This window comes from Myxine glutinosa, chromosome 7 (genome assembly GCF_964187855.1).
Source record: "Myxine glutinosa chromosome 7, kmMyxGlut1.1, whole genome shotgun sequence".
NCBI lineage: Eukaryota > Metazoa > Chordata > Myxini > Myxiniformes > Myxinidae > Myxine > Myxine glutinosa.
This window is the reverse complement of record NC_136267.1, coordinates 39,674,375-39,694,937: the sequence shown is the minus strand read 5'-3', so window position 1 is coordinate 39,694,937 and position 20,563 is coordinate 39,674,375. Positions and strand designations below refer to the sequence as shown.

The 20,563-nt window shown below is 42.4% G+C and overlaps 1 protein-coding gene across 1 annotated transcript in view; it reads left to right on the top strand.

The window, feature by feature from the left end:
• The first annotated feature begins 10,871 nt into the window (after positions 1-10,871).
• Positions 10,872-20,563, top strand: part of SMO (smoothened, frizzled class receptor) — a 65,044-nt gene continuing 55,352 nt past the window's right edge. Inside the window, exons 1-2 of the mRNA XM_078782676.1 lie at positions 10,872-11,009; positions 11,210-11,265. Of these exons, the coding sequence (XP_078638802.1) occupies positions 11,262-11,265 (4 nt within the window). The 5' untranslated portion in view covers positions 10,872-11,009; positions 11,210-11,261. The remainder of the gene's footprint in view (positions 11,010-11,209; positions 11,266-20,563) is intronic.

The following is a 20,563-nucleotide window of genomic DNA, read 5'->3' as shown; positions in this document are numbered from 1 at the left end:
ACCAAAGCACTCAGAATAACCAAAGCACCGAGCACAACCAAAGCATCCAGCACAACCAAAGCACCCAGAATAACGAAACCACCTAGAATAACCAAAGCACCCAGAATAACCAAAGCACCCAGAATAACCAAAGCACCCAGAATAACCAAAGCACCCAGAATAACCAAAGCACCCAGAATAACCAAAGCACCCAGAATAACCAAAGCACCCAGAATAACCAAAGCACCCAGAATAACCAAAGCACCCAGAATAACCAAACCATCCAGAATAACCAAACCATCCAGAATAACCAAACCATCTAGAACCGTGGTTCTTAACCTGGGTTCGGCTAAACCCCAGGGGTTCAGTGAGCCAGTCTCAGGGGTTCGGCAGAGGTCCTCTGAAACGCATTGCAATTTGTTTTTTTGTTTTTTTTTAGTTTTGTATCAATTTTGAATCTATGTGTAATTACTAATTACGCTTATTATTAATAGAGAGCTTCGTAAGCGAACCTCTATGGCAATTGCATGTATATGTAAATCCATTCAAAATTTCATTTTCATTTCAAATTTCACAAAAAAAAAATTTCAAATTTTTCCCCATTCCCTTGGGAACAAAATTTAATGTTGTCATTTCAAATGTCCCTTCCATGATCCGCCATCTTGTCCCTTCCATGATCCGCCATCTTGCTCACGTAATCTTGCTTTGGTCTGGTGCGACCGATAAATTATTTTCACCTGGTGATTAAAATCAATAAATTACAATACAGTACTGTACAGAACGGATTTTGAATTCGAAACCGCTCATCATTTACGCCAGCTACACCGACTTCATTTAAGCCAGGTACACCGATTTCAGTACGTACCTGCCAGTCGGACCTACAGTCACGTGAAAAAGTAAGTACACCCCATGTAAAGTTTTGACTTTTTCAACATACAGCTATTTGATCTTCATTTCAACAATGTTGATAGATAAAGGTGATATAATATAACAAATATCATGAAACATTTACATTTTGTCGTCCATTGTATAATTTAAATAAACATAAATGCAAATTTCGCATGTGGAAAAAGTAAGTACACCCTTGGCTCTAATAGGTGATATTGCCCCCTTTGGCAGAAACAACCTCAGGTAGGCGTTTCTTATAACTGTCTACCAGTCTCTGACATTGACTGGGAGAAATTTTTGCCCACTCCTCCATGCAGAATTCTTTCAGCTGTGCGATGTTTGAGGGGTTTTTTGCATGCACAGCTCGTTTCAAATCCCCCCACAACATCTCGATGGGATTTAGATCCGGGCTTTGACTTGGCCATTCCAGAACCCTCCATTTCTTTCTTTTCAGCCATTCCTTGGTGGAATTACTGGTGTGTTTAGGGTCATTGTCATGTTGCAAGGTCCACCTTTGGTTGAGCTTCAACTTTCCGACAGATGGCCTCACATTATCTTCAAGCACCCTCTGGTACAATGAAGAATTCATAGTGGATTCTATGATGGTGAGCTGCCCAGGCCCTGATGCAGCAAAGCTGCCCCAAACCATAATATTTCCACCACCATGCTTTACATTTGGTATCAGGTTATTGTGGTCAAATGCTGTCTTTGGTTTTTGCCAAACATGTCTTCTGGTATTGTGGCCAAATAGCTCTACCTTTGACTCATCTGTCCAGAGCACATTGTTCCAGAAGTGCTGGTCTTTGCCTAGGTGTTCATTGGCAAACTTTAGTCTTGCCCTGATGTTCTTTCTGGACAGCAAAGGTTTCCTCCTGGCACACCTCCCATGTAGATCAAATTTGTGCAGCCTCTTTCTAATGGTAGACTCGTGCACTTTGACATCAACAGTGGCAAGAGCTACCTGTAGGTCCCGTGAAGACATTCTGGGGTTCTTAGAGACTTCTTTCAGCATCTTGCGGTCTGCTCTCGGGCTGAACTTGCTGGGGCGGCCTAGCCTGAACAAGCTGGCAGTTGTTTGGAATCTTCTCCACTTGTAGATGATCATCCGGACAGTCAAATGATTGATTTCAAATTGTTTGGAGATCTTTTTAAATCCCTTCCAAGACTCGTAGGCATCTATAACCTTCTTTCTGAAGGCCTCACATGGTGATGCCGCACACTTCAACAACAAAGAGCAAACCAAACGAAATGTCTGAAGTTTAAATAAGACAGGTTCCTCCAAGATCCTCTCTAACGATATTCTAATAATTTGCACCTGAGCTGGTGCACCTGATTCTAATTTTAGGTATTTGAAGTAGTGATAAATGTAGGGGTGTACTTTTTTTTTTTTTTTTTTTTTTTTTTTTTGTATGCAAGATCGAGGCTCGTGAAAGAGCGAACATTAATCACACAGAAAGACAAACAGACACACAAAACAAATAACATCGGGAGCGGTAGACAAGATGGGGAGAGAGGGGGAAGGACACAAACACAACATTTGAGAGCAGGGACCGAGAGACATGGAGACATCGAGAGAACTGTGGGAGGGAGAGGGCTTTGGGGGGGAGGCATGGGAAGGGGGGTGGGGGGTGGGAGAGGTATAAAACATATGGACACTGCCAAGACTTCCAGGAAAGAAGTTGGAATTTCAAACAAGGTGGATCTGGGGTGAATTAGTGGGGGTAGAAAAGATCAAGGTTTTGGATGGGGGAAGATAAGAGATGGTGGTGAACAGCTGTTTTTACTTTTACTTACTTTTTCCACATGCGAAATTTGCATTTATGTTTATTTAAATTATACAATTGACTACAAAATGTAAATGTTTCATGATATTTGTTATATTATATCACCTTTATCTATCAATATTGTTGAAATGAAGATCAAATAGCTGTATGTTGAAATATGTTGAAAAAGTCAAAACTTTACATGGGGTGTACTTACTTTTTCACGTGACTGTACCTACCTGGTCCAGTCGATGAGAAGTCTGGACTATATAGCCTACAGTAGGTAAGTCCTGCATTCTATCCCAATCTATCCATTCAATAAAATTAATTTTAATTCGAAGCCCAAGATCAAACAACCTTGCCTAGCTAGGCCTAGGCCTACAGATGTTTGCGAGGGCTGCGCACTCGATCGACTGACCATTGTCGACGAAGCTCTCACTCTACGCAATGCATATTCATATTATTATTATTATTATTTTGCTATGTATGTTACGAACGAATGGAAATGTTATTTGTAATTGTATTCCCATCCCATTCATGGTTTCTCTGGTCTGTGTTTAAGATAAGTTGTTTCACACTGACTGTAGTAAGTTGAATCAATGAGCGACTTGCTAATTATTCTGTTGATGGTGCTTACTTGCTTACTTACTTACTGGATTTTGGACTTTGCAGTTGTTCGGAAATTCCAGTGAATAGCCTCGATTAGCTTGCCGTGTGCCGTGCGTCATTGGTCGCGCCTTACTTTGGAGTTACTGATTAATTGAAAAGTAAGTTGGAAATGTTTGTGGATATGCAGGGCGGGTTCAGAGTTATATTAGTCAAAAGTGGATGGTGATTATAAAATATGATTGAATTACTCAGAAAATTAGGTGGAGGTGATATAACTCCTTTGGTCGCAATTCAAAACTAACAATTCGCAGCTTTCTATGTAATATTATAATGGGATTTGAGGTGACATAGATTTGAGTAGATAATAAATCCCGTCATCGTAACTATAAGTTTTGTTTTCTTCGTTAAAATTTCTCAATTTTCAGAGGGGTACTGATTATATTTAAGCATGTTCCTTTTTTAATTTTTGTCATATAATTATTTGCCCGAACTCAATTAAGATCAGTTTGTTACTGTTTTTTTTTTTTTGCAGTATGTCGAGCAAAAAAAGGAAGTGGTCGGAGGATTACGTGCGGTACGGGTTCACGTGTTTGACGAAACGGGACGGAAGTCAGCATCCTCAATGCATGCTTTGCAATGTCAAGTTGAGCAACTCCAGCCTAGCACCAGCAAAACTACGGGAACACTTCAAAAAACTGCACGGAGAGGGGCAGTACAAAGACGCAACGCTGGATGAATTCAAATTGAAGAGAGTCCGATTCGACGCAAATGCTACCTTGCCCACTCTCGGCTTCGTTCCAATTGACAAACCGATCCTCACCGAGTCGTATGAAGTTGCGTACCTGATCGCAAAGCAGGGCAAACCGCACACTGTTGGTGAGACACTCATCAAACCGGCCGCGTTGAAGATGGCCAACATCATGCTGGGAAAAGCTGCTGAAAACAAGTTGTCTCTCGTTCCACTCTCAAGTGACACCATCAGATGCTGAATCGACGACATGAGCGACGACATCCTCGCCCAGGTAGTTGCAGATTTAGTCGCGAGCCCGACGAAATTCAGCCTTCAACTCGACGAGACCACCGACGTTTCGAATTTGAGCCAGCTCATCTTATTTGTGCGTTATGTCAAAGGAGACGAGATTAAGGAAGACTCTGTTCTGCAAGCCTCTCACAACAATGACGAAGGCAGCTGACGTGAAGAAGCTTGTGGACGACTTCTTCAGAAGCAACGGCCTCTCGTGGAACATGGTGTCTGCAGTTTGCTCGGACGGAGCTCCAGCCATGCTGGGATGCAACTCCGGTTTTGGAGTGCTGGTGAAGGCCGATGCACCACACATCATCGTCACGCACTGCGTCCTGCACAGACACGCGCTGGCATCAAAAACCCTGCCTCCAAAACTGGCCAATGTTCTGAAAATCGTAGTTGAAGCTGTGAATTACGTGCGAAGCCGTGCTCTGAATCATCGCATCGTCAAAGAGCTGTGCAATGAAATCGGCTCTGAATTCGAAGTCCTTCTCTACCACTCTAACGTTCGATGGTTATCACGAGGAAAGGTTGTGAGCCTTGCCTTGCGTGTAGAATTCGCCCTGTTTTTGCGAGAACACCAGCATTGCCATGCAACGCACTTCCAAGAGTCAGAGTTCATCCTCGCCTTGGCGTACTTGGCTGACATCTTCGACGCACTCAATCATCTCAATTGCCAGATGCAGGGCGGTGGAGTGAAAGTCATCGAATCTGAAGAAAAGCTGAGTGCTTTCCGAAAAAAGTTACCGTTGTGGAGGCGGCGAACAGAGAACGACAACTTCGCTAACTTTTCGCTACTGGACGAGTGTGTGAGCGGGATCGAAGATGAGTCCGAAGTTGGAGGCACTGCTGTACCGGAGGAGCATAAGCAAGTGATTGCCATGCACTTGGATGAGCTGGGAAAGTCATTCGACGGCTACTTCCCCGACCAAGAGCAATACCCAGCATGGGTGCGGCAGTTGTTTACTTTCGACATTGCAACGGCAGATGTCAACGACCAATACCTCGACGACCTCATCGAACTTCAGCAGAGCCAGACTCAACAACAACTCTTCGGCACAACAACGCTCTCAACGTTTTGGTGTCGCCAAATGGAAGGGTATCCTCACATCGCTAAAATTGCCCTTGAGATCCCCACGCCGATCGTTACAACGTATCTCTGCGATCATGCGTTTTCGAAACTGGTGGACATTAAAACAAAGAAAAGGAGCAGGCTTGCATGCGAAAATGATTTGAGGGTGGCCCTTGCCAAAACAAAACCACGCATTTCCCAGATCGCCTCCCGAAAAGAAGAACAGAAAACGCATTAAGATGCAATTCTTCTTAATTTTTTTGTCAAATTTGAGGGGTTCCGCAAGTGTTCGGTGGGTTTCATTAGGGTTCGGCGCCTTTAAAAAGGTTAAGAACCACTGATCTAGAATAACCAAAGCACCCAGAATAACCAAACCATCCAGAATAACCAAAGCACCCAGAATAACCAAACCATCCAGAATAACCAAACCATCCAGAATAACCAAACCATCCAGAATAACCAAACCATCCAGAATAACCAAACCATCCAGAATAACCAAACCATCCAGAATAACCAACCTACTCAGAATAACCAAAACACCCAGAATAACCAAAGCACCCAGAATAACCAAAGCACCCAGAATAACCAAAGCACCCAGAATAACCAAAGCACCCAGAATAACCAAAGCACCCAGAATAACCAAAGCACCCAGAATAACCAAAGCACCCAGAATAACCAAAGCACCCAGAATAACCAAAGCACCCAGAATAACTAACCCACCCAGAATAACCAAAGCACCCAGAATAACCAAAGCACCCAGAATAACCAAAGCACCCAGAATAACCAAAGCACCCAGAATAACTAACCCACCCAGAATAACCAAACCATCCAGAATAACCAACCTACTAGAATAACCAAAACACCCAGAATAACCAAAGCACCCAGAATAACCAAAGCACCCAGAATAACCAAAGCACCCAGAATAACCAAAGCACCCAGAATAACCAAAGCACCCAGAATAACCAAAGCACCCAGAATAACCAAATTTGGAGGGGGGTTGCATGCGCAGTAGAGAGCTTGGCATGATGCGAATAAACCCGCTTGTTTCTCATACTTTGTGATGATTACTGAGTCTGCAGACATAAGAAGAGCTCAGTGGTCTTCTATCATGAAAGAAAGGTACCTTTTGAGTAAATAAAGGTACGTTTTGATTATTGCAGAGGAAACGAGGTAATGCATGTTTTGTTATGATATGATCGAAGTAGCGGTCTATTATACACCTCGCAAATAAAACGTTCGTACAATCAAGAGAACTGCTGACTCTGTCACTGATCTCTATACTAACTGGATAGGGTGCCCAACGGCGGTTCTGAAGCCACCGGAAGTGTACAGGCAGCCATGTTGTTTCCCCCAAAATAAATTAGCTTTCTCCACTGATCTCAAAACAGATCAGTGGCTTTCTCAGAAAACATTCACCCAGTGTGTCTGTGCTGCGGAAACGTGGACATATTTCTCCTGAGAAATATAAAGTAAGTATTGTGTTTGTTTGTGGCACTTATGGTTCTTGATTTATTGATGTTTAAAAACTATGACCTGTGGGCCGCTGGCCTCAGATAGGTCTTGGCTATAGTTACTAGGCCACGACGTTTTCGGCAAATAAAATTGGCTTGATCAAGGTTTTGGTTAATGCTATGTATATCATTACATGCCTGAGGTTATAAGCTTTCAGAGTGAGTATATGAGGATTGGGCATGGATGGTGTGATATACATGCATTCTATACATGTTCTATACACATGTGATGCAGGTGATGCAGAGACTAATTTCTTGGTTCGCTACACTTTCTGGTCGGAAGACGTTTATCCGCTTGGATTTAGAATCTGCTTGCACTCAGATGTTGCTTGATGAGGGCTCTAAGAAGTATACATGTTGTAACACGCACAAAGGGGATTGTTTGTGTTTAATGTCTTTCAAGCTGATGTTTTGATCACCGGACGCACTGAGCCTGAACGCTCGTGTAACCTTGAGGCGGTTCTCAAAAGTCTTGTCAAAGCCGGTGTAAAGGTGAAACGTGACAAATGTAGGGTTATGTTTCCAGAAGTGGAATTTCTCGGTCGTATTGTGAGTGCTAATTGCATGAGGCCCAGCAAGTCTAAGACCGAGGCTATCAGTGATGCTCCTACTCCTGCGAACACGACTGAGCTCGCATAATTCTTGGATATGTTGAACTGTTGGTAATTTTATTCCGAATCTAAGCACCGTTCCTGAACCTCTCCACAAACTCCTTCACAAAGGTGTTGAATGGCAAAGGTGCACACAGTGTAGTAAGGCATTTGCTGAGGCGAAACGGTTGCTGTGTTCATCTAAAGTATTGATGTACTACGATACTGTTAGTCCACTTGGTCTCAGTTGTGACGCCTCATCCACAGGCCTCTGCACACATTCAGCATTGGGCTGAGAAGTTAGCAGCCTCTGACTATTCTAGAAGGTATCATCCTGGCAGTGAGAATTTCCACACTGATGCCTTGAGTAGGTTACCACTGCTTGTTAATCCAGGTAATGTACCTGTACCAGGGGAAGTTTTTATGGCAAGGAGTGTGTTCGGCTGCGCTTATGCTCCAATCACTTCCAAACAAATTGAATCATGGACGAATGTGGACCCGACCGTATCTATGGTCAAACAACGTGTTTTCAGAGGCATATGGTCAACGTACCCTATGAGATCCACAAGAAATTGAAACCACACCTTGCTCGCAAAAATTAGCTGTCTTTACATTCTGATTGCCTGCTGTGGGGCAACAGGGTCATTGTACCACCCAGGTGTTGTACAAGGTATGTTTTGAGCTACATGAATCACATCCAGGTATTGTAACCATGAAGTCAATTGCCAGGAGCCATGTTTGGTGGCCGGGTATAGTTGAAAACCTAGAGAGCTATGTTCGTCATTGTTCCGTGTGTCAAGCTACTGCCCGAAACTCATCTAAGGCCACAGAGAGAATTGGGGTCCACAGAGAGACCACACTTCACATGTGGTCTTGGCCTCAGACCATGGTCTCGAATGCACATACATTATGCTGGACCATTCTTAGGGAAGATATTTTTGGTTGTAATCGATGCTCATTCAAAGTGGATCGAATATTTAGCCGTATTATCCTGTACTTGCTAAATCACAGTTGAGTGTGTTACGTGCCATATTTGCCACTCATGGTTTACCTGATTGTGTAGTTAGTGACAATGGCTCATGTTTCACCAGCACTGTGTTTCAGGATTTCTTGAAACAAAATGGTATCGAGCACTATCGCAGTTCTCCCTTCAAACCTGCTTCGAATGGTCAGGCTGAGGGAGATGTGCAGGTGATCAAGAGTGGTCTCAAAAAGGTAAATGGCAGTTCCTCTCTGCAGATCAGGTTGTGACATGGTCCATTTACATATAGGACATGCACACACACAACCACTGGACGCACAACCGCAGAAATGATGTTTGGGCGAGTGCTAAAGACACGCTTAAACCTGATCCATCCTAATGATTATCCAGAATTACTGACCACCAGTTTAGACAGAAGTGGCACCATGACAGGACCTCAGCTCCACGTACCATCAATGTGTTCGATGTTGTTGTCGTGCTGAATCGTGGCCGTGGGTCTAAATGGCTCACAGGTCAAGGTGTCGATTGAACTGGCAGCTCTCTATCTGTTGTGGAACTGTCCAATGGACATACAGTACCTAAACATTTTGACCAACTCCGCCTAAGGCATTGTGACTCCAATTCTCCAAACCATGTTCAACCCATTGAAAGTGAACCCTTGGTATCTATTCCAGTTGTGAACCGAGTGCCAAAACCCAATGTGTCTGAACCCAATCGTAGAGTGGTGGAACCTCTTCCCCCTCCTTTTCCTCTAATATAAAGGCTACAAGTCCATCTCGCAATGTTATCAGGACGCTTAAGGCCCATGGAACTGTAGCCAACCTCCCTGGACTTGGCCGCAATAGAAAACTTGATTGAAGATTGCAGTGAAGGATTGTTCGAATGGTGGAGAAAGCACCTCGATCAACTGCCAAACAGATTCAAGCTGACCTTCAGACACAAGGAAAGACAGTTTCAACTCACACCATCCGTCACCAACTCAATGAAAGGGGGTTCTTTGGGAGGAGGCTCAGGAGGACCCCACTGCTGAGAGAGAGAGACATAAGAAAGCCCGACTGGAGTTTTCCAAAACACATATGAACAAGCCAAAGTCCTTCTGGGAGAATGTCATGTGGACCGATGAAACCAAATTAGAGCTTTTTGGTAAAGCACATCATCTCTATGTTTATAGAAAACAAAATGAAGCCTTCAATGAAAAGAACACCTTCTCTACAATCAAACATGGTGGAGGTTCAGTGATGTTTTGGGGTTGCTTTGCTGCCTTTGGCATTGGGTGCCTTGAATGTGTGCATGGCATCATGAAATCAGGAGATTACCAAGGCATTTTGGAGCGCAATGTTCAACCCAGTGTCAGAAAGCTGGGTCTCCATCGAAGGTCATGGGTCGTGCAGCAGGACAATGACCCCAAACACACTTCAAAAATCACCCAAGAATGGTTCAAGACAAAACGCTGGACTGTTCTGAAGTGGCCAGCAATGAGTCCAGATCTAAATCCCATTGAACACCTGTGGGGAGATCTGAAAACAGCAGTTTGGAGAAGGCACCCTTCAAATCTGGGAGAACTGGACCAGTTTGCACAAGAAGAGTGGGCCAAACTGCCAGTAGAGAGGCGTAGGAAGCTCATTCATGGCTTTAGGAAGCGCTTGACTGCCGTTATTTTGTCCAAAGGCCGTGCTACCAAATATTAAGTCAATGGTGTCAATAATTTTGTCAATGCCATCTCTATTTATTTTCTGATTTAAAATGATATATTAAGTTCTGAGTCAAAAAAAAGGTTCTATAATATTAACAGTGAAACAAAGACTTGTGGAGACCAAATACTTTTGACAATTTCAACTTATTTTTTAGAGAAAATTGTGAGTTATTTGAAAAAAGTGCAAGGGTGCCAATATTTTTGGCCACGACTGTATATACCAAGTGAATCGGATGAAATTGACGATTTGTGTGATCTTGACCTCTTGTTAGTAAATATAGCACCTTGCAGTGTAATAGGTTTGTCATTTATTTTGATAAAGCAACAAAAGAATGAAAATATTTATGGGCATAAAATAACGTTTTGAGATTTTATTTCTAAATGAGAAGCGACAGATACAATGAAGACAGGTATAATGCAGTTTGGGTATTATGATAAAGGGTAAAAAGAAAGTTGCAGTTTTTATGAATTGAAAAGTTGAATTGTCAATCAGGATGTTATGGTGGTTGAGGTCCATCTGTTGATAATGTACATTGAGAAAAGGTAAGATAAGGATAAGGAGAGGATTGATAGGTTTAGGGGCGTGGCTTGGAGCAAAGGGGCGGGGCGGCTAAAACCCTGTCATATTGAAGCGAGTATGTAATATATAGATTGCTGTTTGCACATCTTGTGTTGATGCCCAAGACATTCCACTGTGGTGCGCCCCCTCCAGTCTCGGCACCAGTCGTGCGCGCCTTAACCCCCACACCTCCCTCCTAACTCCCCCACAGCCGCCTCCGCCGATGCTCATCCTTTGTGCCTTCTCGCTCCGAACGGGCCGTTACTCCCGCGATCCTGCATCACCCGCTCGACTCCACAAAAGAGCCGTCGGGTTCCTGAGGAGGCCTTGAGATCCATGGTGAGAGCGGCGCCCACGGGAATCGCACCTTCCGCTAACAAAGACATTTTAATAACTATCAAAAGTTTCTCCAAAGTTTAGTCCGAGCTGCGGGAGTCGATGTGATCGGGCCGTAAGAAACCCGGAGCGGTTGATCCATGGCGTCGGTTTGTGTCCCGTGCGGTGGTGGTTACGGTGGTGGTGTGTGCACGTGTGCGCAGGGAAGAGATTCAAAAGATCGGGGATGACGGGGATGGTTGAGTGAGCGGCCACATGGGTAGGTTTCGCATGCTTGTCTCAAACTCGCTCGGGATCACATGATCACATCATATGCGACTTGCAAGGTCATCGAGGTACATACAGTACGGTACAGGTGAAGGTCATTTCGTTCATTGTGCTTGTCATTCCACCTCCTTTGCTATTTTAACCGAAGCTAACCTCGAACATGGCCGGGATGTTGCCAGGGTAACTGACACACAGTGGGCCGACCGTTTCGAAGAAACCGTGGGAATCTTTAACCTCCTTATACTTATAGCTCCAGTGCAGATAGGACAGCCGGCTTTACATTGTCCATGCTTCATATATACGCAGACCGCATGCTCCACGATGCATATTACACCAGAACGGAAGTTTGAAGTTTATTTCCCGTGTTCAGCCATTAATTCATTTTTTCCAAGTGATAATTTCATATTTAACTCGATGGTATTCATAGAACACTTACCCTGCGCAGTCAACTTGATGCGAGCCAACTCTTCTGTTTTTCAACGTTTTTTTTCTTTGCTCCAATATGGCTGCCAGACCACGTGAGCGATGACATCATCTATATTATAATAGCCGTAGATGATTCTGTCTGTCTGTTGGGCGTCTGTCCGGGGTGTGGCTTACTCGGTTTGCAGAGTAGCTCCACCCATAGCTCCACCCATTCTGGGAGAGGCTTCGCTTCATATAAACAAATATCCACCATTTTATTAACTCGCATAGCTTTGAGGCCTGTTTTGTAGGCCCGTGGTGTCTTGCTCTCTCTCCCAGTTTTATTTCAAATCAAATTCGATATATCATTTCATTTTTCACAGTCGCTAACATAGTTTTAGACTCGGTTGAAAAAAAAACGGGAAGAAAATCCGATGAAAGTTGCCGTTTATAGAACGAAATGAATTCTCAAAGGCCTGTAACTTCAAGGCCATTGAGTCTCTCTCACGCCTTTATCTCCAATCTAACTCACCATCTGATTTCATTTTTATCGATGGTTTTGGACTTGGTGTCAGCAACGCGGGAAAATGCAGAGATATATTTTTAAAAATACACCATATCACCGCCCACCGCCCAACCGCCAACAACCACCCAATATGTATCATACACCGCCCAACATGTATCATACACCGCCCAACATGACAGACGGCAACATGTCGACATTATCGCTTTTTCTTTAAATCGAGTGAACCGAGCCGAACCGAATAAACCGAGTGAATTCACCGTTTACTTTTGATGACAGTCGTCACAAAACGACATATATTTCTTCGTTTTTATTTCATTCAACATTATTAGCCGGAAGTAAAATCTGGTTCAGGAAATTACCGAGAGATATTGCTTCGTTTCTTTATTTATTAGTTATTTGCGCATACACTTTAAATAGGTTTATTTGAAATCTTTAATTTTCACAATGTAATATATTTGTCATTTGATGATGACGAGACACTTCCTCTTGACTCGTGACAATTCATGCGTTGCGTGGAAACTTCCATTTCCAAAATGAATGACACAGTCGATGAAGAACGATGAAGAACGAACGGTGTCAGCAACGTGGGAAAATGCAGAGATATATTTTTAAAAATACACCATATCACCGCCCACCGCCCAACCGCCCAACATGTATCATACACCGCCCAACATGTATCATACACCGCCCAACATGACAGACGGCAACATGTCGACATTATCGCTTTTTCTTTAAACTGAGTGAACCGAGCCGAACCGAATAAACCGAGTGAATTCACCGTTTACTTTTGATGACAGTCGTCACAAAACGACATATATTTCTTCGTTTTTATTTCATTACCTTCGCAAAAGCGGAAGGTTATGTTTTGATCGCTGTGTATTTATTTGTATGTCTGTGTGTGTGTGTGTGTGTATGTTATTCGCATAACTCAAAAAGTATTCAACCGATTCGCATGAAATTTGGTGGGATGATAGGTTATTATCCGGGAACCATTTGATTAGATTTTGGAATCGATCGGGTCAAAGGTCAAGGTCAAGGTCATGAAAAGGTCAAAATCGTCTTTTTACCATAGCGCGGTCAATTTGTGTCCAATTTGTATGAAACTAATGCCAAAATGTTCAGAATTCAATGCCCAATCTTGTGATATGCGACATGACACTCTGACGTCATAACCCTTGTTAGCGGTTGGGGGCCAAAGGTCAGGGGGGTCACGCCCTTGCAAAATGTGCGGTTTTTTAAAAATCATAACGCGGTCAATTCGGATCCAAATTGGATGAAAGTAGATGTGTCATTCTTATGTGTCATGATGTTTTCGACTGTTGGTGCAATTTGAAGAGATGAAAAACAGAACATATATATATATATGCATATTTTACAGTTGTAAGGATGCATGTAATAAACTTGGATTAGCAGCCGTAAACATGGTTCTTTCCGTGCAAATCAACGGGACTATGGCACAGTGACAACGAATCAGCGCCGAGATCTTGTAGTCATCGAGTGTCATTCCCTCGAATCTTGCGACACAGATCTTGTAGTCTTTTATTTTGGCAACAAAAGTAGCTGCGGCGAAGGTATGCGCTCTACCGAGTGCCCGTTCTAGTTCAACATTATTAGCTGGAAGTAAAATATGGTTCAGGAAATTACCGAGAGATATTTCTTCGTTTTTTTATTTATTAGTTATTTGCGCATACACTTTAAATAGGTTTATTTGAAATGTTTAATTTTCACCGAAAACGTTGAAGCAACCGCATAATATTACGGTGATGTTTAACTCTGAGTGAGAATAGTTCTAAATTTTAAAAACTTTCTTCTGATATTTGTGATTTATTTCAAACAAACTGTATTTCCCATCTACACGGGCATGTATTCCTATTAACGTTATGTAAAGTACATAAATTGTGTGGATTACATCATTTGTGGATGTGATCAATTACCAGTAACCATTTTATATAACTGAATGTGCAGGTGCAGTATCTAACTCAATATGTCGAAATGTCACACACATACATGCCCGTGGGATTCCCACGGGTGACCCCGCTAGTCTATATTATAATAGCCGTAGATGATTCTGTCTGTCTGTCTGTCTGTTGGGTGTCTGTCCGGGGTGTGGCTTACTCGGTTTGCAGAGTAGCTCCACCCATAGCTCCACCCATTCTGGGAGTGGCTTCATATAATTATAAACAAATATCCACCATTTAATTAACTCGCATAGCTTTGAGGCCTGTTTTGTAGGCCTGTGGTGTCTTGCTCTCTCTCCCAGTTTTATTTCAAATCAAATTCGATATATCATTTCATTTTTCACAGTCGCTAACATAGTTTTAGACTCGGTTGAAAAAAAACGGGAAGAAAATCCAATGAAAGTTGCCGTTTATAGAACGAAATGAATTCTCAAAGGCCTGTAACTTCAAGGCCATTGCGTCTCTCTCACGCCTTTATCTCCAATCTAACTCACCATATGATTTCTATTTATCGATGGTTTTGGACTCGGTGTCAGCAATAATTGAGAACATTCCACACACGCGGGAAAATGCAGAGATATATTTTTAAAAATCGCGTCATGGTGTATCATACACCGCCCAACATGACACCGACGGCAACGTGTCGATAAATATTAAAAATTCGCTTTTGCTTTTCCGTTAAGATATATTACTTTTTCGTTTGATGACAGTCGTCACAAAAACGTCAACAATGATGCCGACATATATTTCTTCGTTTTTATTTCATTCAACATTATTAGCCGGAAGTAAAATATGTTTCAGGAAATTACCGAGATATTTCTTCGTTTTTTTTATTAGTTATGTGCGCATACACTTTAAATAGGTTTATTTGAAATCTTTAATTTTCCATAATATAATTTACTTGCCATTTATCATTTGATGATTACGAGACACTTCTTCTTGAGGATCGCGACAATTCATGCGCTGCGTGGAAACTTCTATTTCCAAAATGAATGAGACGATCGATGAAGAACGCAGACTTGAACAGGATGTAGCAAGAAAACGAATGAGACGGGCGAACGAGTCCATCGACGAACGTCAATGTAAACTTGCGGGGTCACCCGTGGGAATCCCACGGGCATGGATGTGTGTGACATTTCGACATATTGAGTTAGATGCTGCACATTCATTTTTACAAAATGGTTACTGGCAAGTCATCAGATCCAGAAATGGTGTAACCACCGTTTAGAGGCCATTTTTCCCCGCAAAGCGGGGGTTGGCCTTTTCGGGGACCGTGGTAGTTGTTGTTTTTTGGTCCCCTTTTCGAAGCAATGTTTTACGGCCGGATGCCCAGAAATGGTGTAATGAACACAATTTATTTACGCGCAAGCAAGAAAGCAAGACGGCCCGATTTCCGATTCCGACGGGCCGACGGGCGAGACGGGCCGATTTGGAGCAAGAAAAAGAACGAGACGGGAGAAAAACGAGAGAAACGAGACGGGGAAAGCCGATTGGAGAGGCGAGTGAGGAGCGATTGGAGAGGCGAGTGAGGAGCGATTGGAGAGGCGAGTGAGGAGCGATTGGAGGGGAGTGTGAGGCGCGATTGGAGAGGCGAGTGAGGAGCGATTGGAGAGGCGAGTGAGGAGCGATTGGAGAGGCGAGTGAGGAGCGATTGGAGAGGCGAGTGAGGAGCGATTGGAGAGGAGAGTGAGGGATTGGAGAGGAGAAGAGAGTGAGGGATTGGAGAGGAGAGGAGTGTGAGGGATTGGAGAGGTGAGGGATTGGAGAGGAGAGGAATGTGAGGGATTGGAGAGGAGAGGAATGTGAGGGATTGGAGAGGAGAGGAGTGCTAGGTGGAGAGAGGAGAGTGTCAGGTGGAGAGAGGAGAGTGTCAGGTGGAGAGGAGTGAGGGGTCACATATTATGTGAAATAAATAAATTGTGTTCATTACACCATTTCTGGATCTGATGACTTGCCAGTAACTATTTTGTAAAAATGAATGTGCAGCATCTAACTCAATATGTCGAAATGTCCCACGGGTGACCCCACTATATTTCTTCGTTTTTATTTCATTCAACATTATTATCCGGAAGTAAAGGTTCACATGTTCATTTCACGTGTGCAAAAACAAACTCCATTTCACGTGTGCATGGACATGAAACACAGACGGGAAATTGCTTGGAGATATTTCGTTCGAAGCAATTCTACACCGCCCAAATAAAATATTTCACCGATACACCGAGCGAATTTCAGCGAATTTCAGCGAATTTCACCGAGTTTCAGGAAATTACCCAGAGATATTTCTTCGTTTTTATTTCATTAGTTACTAGCAGAAGTACTCAGCGTTGCCGGGCGGGGGAGGGGGGAAGGGCACGTACACTTTAAACATGTATATACATGTGGGATGTGGGATATATACATGTGGGACGTGTGTGTGTGTGCGTGTGCGTGTGCGCGCGCGTGTGTGTGTGTGTGTGTGTGTGTGTGTGTGTGTGTGTGTGTGTGTGTGTGTGTGTGTGTGTGTGTGTGTGTGTGTGTGTGTGTGTGTGTGCATATATGTGTATGTGTGTATATATATGTCTGTGTGTGTGTGTATGTGTATATATATATATATATACACAAAGAATTAAGTTAAGCACCCCCCCCGTTTTTTTACAACCTCGCACATTACAAGTTTGTTGTCGTCAAAACAGTGTAATATACCCATGATATTGCTATATTTTCTGGAGAAGTGATATTATGGTCACATAAAAACATAACAATCATGCCGTTTTCAATATTTTATTCTGAATAATTTAAGGTGAAATTTTTTGGGCATTTTAGGCATATTTTCACCTCAATTTAAGTATGGAGCTATAGGTCCATCACGGACAGTGTGGATGACGTTTATGTTTTCTAACGTACAGTCATTGTTCTGAGAAGACCTCTAGCGATCTTTGCGTCAATAACGTGTGTAGGACCCACGTGATCGGATCACTGACTCAACCAATCACTTTTTTTCACTTTGATCACTCAATTTCATCAATGGATAATTGCTAATGTCATACCAATCATTATTTGATCTCACATACCTTAGAATATATGCCAATGTATACATATACACAAAGAATATATATTAGGGGGTGCTTACCTTAATTCGTTGTGTAGGGGTGCTTAACTTAATTCTTTGTGTATATATATGTGTGTGTGCATATGTGTGTATGTGTGTCGATGTACATTTGTCTGTACGTGTGTGTGTGCGTGTATGTGTGTGTATATATGTGTGTGTGTGTGTTTTTGTGCATGTGTATATATGTGTGTGTCTATGTGTATATGTGTGTGTGTGCGTGTATGTGTGTGTATATATGTGTGTGTGTGTGTTTTTGTGCATGTGTATATGTGTGTGTGTGTGTGTGTGTGTGTGTGTGTGTGTGTATGTGTGTGTGTGTGTGTGTGTGTGTGTGTGGGTGGGTGTACATGTGTGTATGTGTATATATATATATGTGTGTGTATATGTGTGTATGTGTATGTGTGTGCATGTGTGTCGGTGTACATGTGTGTGTACACGTGTGTATGTGTGTGTATATATGTGTGTGTCTGTATGTGTATATATGTGTCTGTATGTGTATATATGTGTCTGTATGTGTATATGTGTGTGTGTGTGTGTGTGTGTGTGTGTGTGTGTGTGTGTGTGTGTGTGTGTGTGTGTGTGTGTATATGTGTATATGTGTATGTGTCTGTGTGTGTATATGTGTATGTGTGTGCATGTGTGTGTATCCATATGTGTATGTGTATATGCATGTGTCGGTGTGTGTGTGTGTGTGTGTGTGTGTGTGTGTGTGTGTGTGTGTGTGTGTGTGTGTGTGTGTGTGTGTGTGTGTGTGTGAATAAGAGAGAGACCGAATTTTGAGATACAGAAATGAAAAAACGAGGTGTGTGTGTGTGTGTGTGTGTGTGTGTGTGTGTGTGTGTGTGTGTGTGTGTGTGTTATTGTGAAACAGGTGCAGCATCTAACTCAATATGTCGAAATGTCACACACGTCCATGCCCGTGGGATTCCCACGGGTGACCCCACTAGTCTATATTATAATAGCCGTAGATGATTCTGTCTGTCTGTCTGTCTATCTGTTGGGTGTCTGTCCGGGGTGTGGCTTACTCGGTTTGCAGAGTAGCTCCACCCATAGCTCCACCCATTCTGGGAGTGGCTATAAACAAATATCCACCATTTTATTAACTCGCATAGCTTTGAGTCCTGTTTTGTAGGCCCGTGGTGTCTTGCTCTCCCCCAGTTTTATTTCAAATCAAATTCGATAAATCATTTCATTTTTCACAGTCGCTAACATAGTTTTAGACTCGGTTGAAAAAAAACGGGAAGAAAATCTGATGAAAGTTGCCGTTTATAGAACGAAATGAATTCTCAAAGGCCTGTAACTTCAAGGCCATTGAGTCTCTCTCACGCCTTTATCTCCAATCTAACTCACCATATGATTTCATTTTTATCGATGGTTTTCCTTTTAGACTCGGTGTCAGCAATAATTGAGAACAATCCACACACGCGGGAAAATGCAGAGATATATTTTTTAAAATCGCGTCATGGTGTATCATACACCGCCCAACATGACACCGCCGGCAATGTGTCGATATATATTAAAAATTCGCTTTTGCTTTTCCGTTATGATATATTACTATTTCGTTTGATGATTGTCGTCACAAAAACGTCAACAATGATGCCGACATATATTTCTTCGTTTTTATTTCATTCAACATATTAGCCGGAAGTAAAATATGTTTCAGGAAATTACCGAGAGATATTTCTTCGTTTTTTTTATTAGTTATGTGCGCATACACTTTAAATAGGTTTATTTGAAATCTTTAATTTTCCACAAACATTCCACACACGCGGGAAAATGCAGAGATATATTTTTTAAAATCGCGTCATGGTGTATCATACACCGCCCAACATGACACCGACGGCAATGTGTCGATATCTATTTTAAATTCGATATATCATTTCATTTTTCACAGTCGCTAACATAGTTTTAGACTCGGTTGAAAAAAAACGAGAAGAAAATCCGATGAAAGTTGCCGTTTATAGAACGAAATGAATTCTCAAATGCCTGTAACTTCAAGGCCATTGAGTCTCTCTCACGCCTTTATCTCCAATCTAACTCACCATATGATTTCATTTTTATCGATGGTTTTAGAGTCGGTGTCAGCAATAATTGAGAACATTCCACACACGCGGGAAAATGCAGATATATTTTTTAAAATCGCGTCATGGTGTATCATACACCGCCTAACATGACACCGACGGCAACGTGTCGATACATATTAAAAATTCGATATATCATTTCATTTTTCACAGTCGCTAACATAGTTTTCGACTCGGTTGAAAAAAAACGGGAAGGAAATCCAATGAAAGTTGCCGTTTATAGAACGAAATGAATTCTCAAACGCCTGTAACTTCAACTTCATGGCCATTGAGTCTCTCTCACGCCTTTATCTCCAATCTAACTCACCATATGATTTCATTTTTATCGATGGTTTTGGACTCGGTGTCAGCAATAATTGAGAACATTCCACACACGCGGGAAAATGCAGAGATATATTTTTAAAAATCGCGTCATGGTGTATCATACACCGCCCAACATGACACCGACGGCAACGTGTCGATATATATTAAAAATTCGCTTTTGCTTTTCCGTTAAGATATATTACTTTTTCGTTTGATGACAGTCGTCACAAAAACGTCAACAATGATGCCGACATATATTTCTTCGTTTTTATTTAATTCAACATTATTAGCCGGAAGTAAAATATGTTTCAGGAAATTACCGAGAGATATTTCTTCGTTTTTTAAAATTAGTTATGTGCGAATACACTTTAAATAGGTTTATTTGAAATCTTTAATTTTCCACAATATAATTTACTTGCCATTTATCATTTGATGATTACGAGACAAATTCCTCTTGAGGATCGTGACAATTCATGCGCTGCGTGGAAACTTCTATTTCCAAAATGAATGAGACGATCGATGAAGAACGCAGACTTGAACAGGATGCAGCAAGAAAACGAATGAGACGGGCGAACGAGTCCATCGACGAACGTCAATGCAAACTTGCGGGGTCACCCGTGGGAATCCCACGGGCATGGATGTGTGTGACATTTCGACATATTGAGTTAGATGCTGCACATTCATTTTTACAAAATGGTTACTGGCAAGTCATCAGATCCAGAAATGGTGTAAAAACCACCGTTTAGAGGCCATTTTTCCCCGCAAAGCGGGGGTTGGCCTTTTCGGGGACCGTGGTAGTTGTTGTTTTTTGGTCCCCTTTTTGAAGCAATGTTTTACGGCCGGATGCCCTTCCTGACGCCAACCCTTTTTGCCGCCTTCAACGACAAACAGGGAATTACCAGTGAACTGGTACTCAATTAGCCGACCTC